Source organism: Emys orbicularis, chromosome 12 (assembly GCF_028017835.1).
Source record: "Emys orbicularis isolate rEmyOrb1 chromosome 12, rEmyOrb1.hap1, whole genome shotgun sequence".
Lineage (NCBI taxonomy): Eukaryota > Metazoa > Chordata > Testudines > Emydidae > Emys > Emys orbicularis.
The window spans coordinates 40,591,213-40,594,969 of NC_088694.1; the positions used below are offsets into that span (position 1 = coordinate 40,591,213).

The 3,757-nt window shown below is 45.2% G+C and overlaps 1 protein-coding gene across 1 annotated transcript; it reads right to left on the reverse strand.

The window, feature by feature from the left end:
- Positions 1 to 1,674: 1,674 nt before the first annotated feature.
- Positions 1,675 to 2,622, reverse strand: LOC135886194 (olfactory receptor 11A1-like). Its single transcript, XM_065414042.1, has one exon. It carries the CDS (start codon positions 2,620 to 2,622, stop codon positions 1,675 to 1,677), a length of 948 nt encoding a protein of 315 aa, XP_065270114.1.
- Positions 2,623 to 3,757: the final 1,135 nt, after the last annotated feature.

Below are 3,757 nucleotides of genomic sequence, written 5' to 3' on the forward strand. Positions count from 1 at the left end.
TTTTATTGCACAATGCTTTTGGTAACAGATACACAGTTATTAGGGTTTCCTAGAAAATGGTAAAACATGGGAAGGAACTGGTGGAAAACATCCACTGGGAGTGGATAGTGGTTTAGCTATAAATGTACAGGCTGGATTTTCCCATAAGAGGCTGATGTTAGGCACACAAATCCCATGGATGCAGGGACGGCTCTAGCTTTTTTGCCGCCCCAAGCATGGCAGGCAGGCTGCCTTCGGCGGCATGCCTGTGGGAGGTCCCCGGTCCCGCAGATTCAGTGGCATGCCTGCGGGAGGTCTGCTGGTCCCGCGGCTTCGGCATACCCGCCGCCGAATCCACGGGACCGGCAGACTTCCCGCAGGCAAGCCGCCGAAGGCTGCCTGACTGCCGCCCTCGCAGGGTCCGGCAGGGCACCCCCCATGGCTTTCTGCCCCTGGCACGTGCTTGGAGCGCTGGTGCCTGTACCCGCCACTGCATGGATGGTGAATGGGAGTTCAGCATCTAACAGCCTTAGGTCCCATTGTCAATAATAACTGGACATGGTGGAGCAGATAGTGAACTGGACTGGGACTGTGGATAATTGATTTCTGTTCCTGCCACTAGCCTGCTGAGTGACTCAGGGCAGGTAACACCACCTCTTCCTGCCTTTGTTTCCCCAGCTATAACATCAGGACAAGGATGTGGACTTAGAGCTGGATTCATAAAGTGTTTACTTTGAGCATCTGGATCCCAGAATCTGCGCCCCCTCTAGAATACACAAAGCCCCTGCTCAGCTGCCAGCAAACCCTGAAGGCACCTATGTGTTTGCAGTAAAAGGGCCATAGATGCCTCTAGACATGCCCTCGGCAGCCCCACACCAGGTATCCAGACACTGAAGCCCCAGAGCGATAAACAAACCTAGGGAAGGTAGGTGTTCCCCTGCCTGACTCACCTGTAGGGCCCCATCTGGGAGGGGAGGTGCCCAGAAGCTTTTGAAAATCCCCCTGGGCACCCAAGTACCTTGAAAAACTGTCCCTTAGTCATTGTTGAAAATAGGAAAATAAGAGGCCTGTGCTGGTGTCCTGTGTTCCGTGGCAAAGGTCAGGGAGTTTTCTTTTGCTTTTCTGTTCCTTTTGAATGATGTCTGGGAATGAAATACACTATAAGGCACAAAAATTAATTATACAATTACCTAACATTGGAGTTCCATGGTGACATTTCAACTCTATATTTTTATAATGTAGGTATATTTTATATGTGTGTGTACATATATATATATATATATATATATATATATATATATATATATATATATATATATATATATATATATATATATCAGTCTCTCACCCTACAATGAATGGATGCTTAGTGTTCCAGATGAGTTCATTTTGCCTGCATCCTCTCACTGAGCACAATCTCCCCTCATTGCCTGAATTTAGAGCAGCCACAAGTTTGTATCACCCACCGGCCCAGTAGTGCTCACCTGTGGCATCTCACATAGGTCCTAAAAAGACTGGGGTCACAGGTTTAAGAGCTCTAACAGTCTCCACTTTCTCCTATGCCTTTGACGCTGTAAGAGCATGACACGAAGCCCAATGAATCTAATGGAAACATGACCTGGGACTACAGCAGGCTTCGGTTCAGGCTCTACCCCTTGTTATATCTATTTTATTTTAACCTAAGGAACTGATGAGTTAGTGTTGTCCAAACACAAATTTCCTGCAAGCTTTCCTCAGGGCTTCCTTCACCTCTTTGTTTCTCAAACTGTAAATGAGGGGATTGACCAGGGGAGTCAGGACAGCATAGACGACAGAGAGAACTTTCTTGAAGTCTCTGAGAATGTCAGTGGTTGGGAACATATAGACTATTAGCAACGCTCCATAATAAATGGTCACCACAATAAGGTGGGAGGAGCAGGTGGAAAAGGCCTTTTGCCTCCCAGTGGTGGACGGGATTCTCAGGATGGTGGAAATGATGCAGATATAGGACATCAAGGTAAGCAGGAATGGGACCACTGAGAAAATCAAGCTGAGTGTGAAAATCAACATTTCCATCATCTGAGGGTCACTACAGGAGAGATTTATCAGGGGGATAAGATCACAAAAGAAATGATCAATACCATTGGGACCACAGAACGTTAACTGTGATATTGACAATGTTATTACTCCACCACATAGGAAGCCACCTGTCCAAGAGCCACCTGCAAGCTGGAGGTATAACCTACCACTCATACGGGCTGTATAGTGCATTGGATTACATATCGCTAAATACCGATCATAAGACATCACCGATAAGAGAAGGCATTCTGTAGCAACCAGAGAACAAAAGAAATAATATTGTGTGAGACATCCAGTAAATGAAATAGTTGTGTCCTCAGTGAGGAGACTAGCCAGCATGCTGGGCAGGATGGCGGAGGTGTAGCAGGTCTCCAAGCAGGACAAGTTCCCCAGGAAGAAGTACATGGGGGTGTGAAGGTGCTGATCAGACTCAACTAACACAATGATGAGGATGTTCCCAGCCACAGTCGCAGTGTAGATCAAGAGAAAGAGCAGGAAAAGCAGGATTTGCAGTTCAGGAAGAGTCCCGAATCCCAGGAGGATGAATTCTGTGACAGTTTGATTTCCCTCTTCTGGGTTCGTCATGGGGTGTGTCTATGAGAAAGAAATTTACTGTGTGATATAAATGAAGAACATTCACTCAATAAAATGTCAGCATTGTTTGTATTGTCTCCCCAGCTGTCTACCGGAACACTATCTGAGTGGAAAGTGGAGGCTATTGAGGCGAAATGGGGAAAAAGCAATCTCTCTTGACCACTGGAACAGTTTTAATATATGAGCAGATCGCAGGTTCAACAAATTGTTCGTTTCTCTGGAAATGTGTAGTAACTTCACAGATCTCTGCAAGTACTGATATACTATGGTGATGGGCTCAGACTGAACAGTAGAGAAACACTGATAGATATTGATTCAAATAGTCACTCCTTTTACTTCCTGGTGTATCAAAGCAGAGCAATGACTTTCTCTAAGTTGCAGTTCCACTGCTGAAATTGGTTAGGATTTTTTATTTCAGGGGAAGACTCAACAGAGAAATAAACCAAGCCAATAGGGCTGGGAATTGCAATGGGTGGGCAGCCAACTTCATGTGAATTGCCATGAAAATGAGCAACCAACCTCTATCAGAGCAATTTGAATTTTTTTAATTCCAAACAGACACATCCCTGTCCTTCCCTAGGACAATATTTCATTGTCTCGCAGTAGGACACTCTACACAGCGACCCAACCATCATTAAAAATAAACAAAACCAAAAAACTCCAACTAGAAACCACCATGCTAGGCAGAAATGTATCCTCTAGTGCAAAAAAAGTCTCTATAAAATTCAAAATTAGTGAAAAATGTGCTATTTTCATATTATGAATTAGATATTTGGAGGCATGTGTGTGTTCTCCCTGTGTGCTGCCCCAGCTCTGTGCAGACAGCCAGCACAGCAGACCTCGAGTGAAGCGCGTAATTACCAAAAGGTCTGTTAAGGTATGAAGGCACCCAGCCACGTTTATTGCTGATGAAGCACGGTAATAGCACGTGGCAGACTCTATGAGGATACTAAAACATGTATGCCCATGACAATGGACACAGCTCAGTGAATGGCAGGACTTTCCATTCCCCCCCTTGGATGGACCAAGACACTCTCTCAGAGATATCTCTTTATACTCTGATACAAACAAATTACATACTGCACCTCTGACATAGTTACTGCGCCCTGACATAGCTAGTTAGCAC

What these genes read in the sequence shown, in the direction of transcription:
- LOC135886194 (XM_065414042.1), bottom strand. Translation starts at nt 2,622, where the DNA reads ATGACGAACCCAGAAGAGGGAAATCAAACTGTCACAGAATTCATCCTC.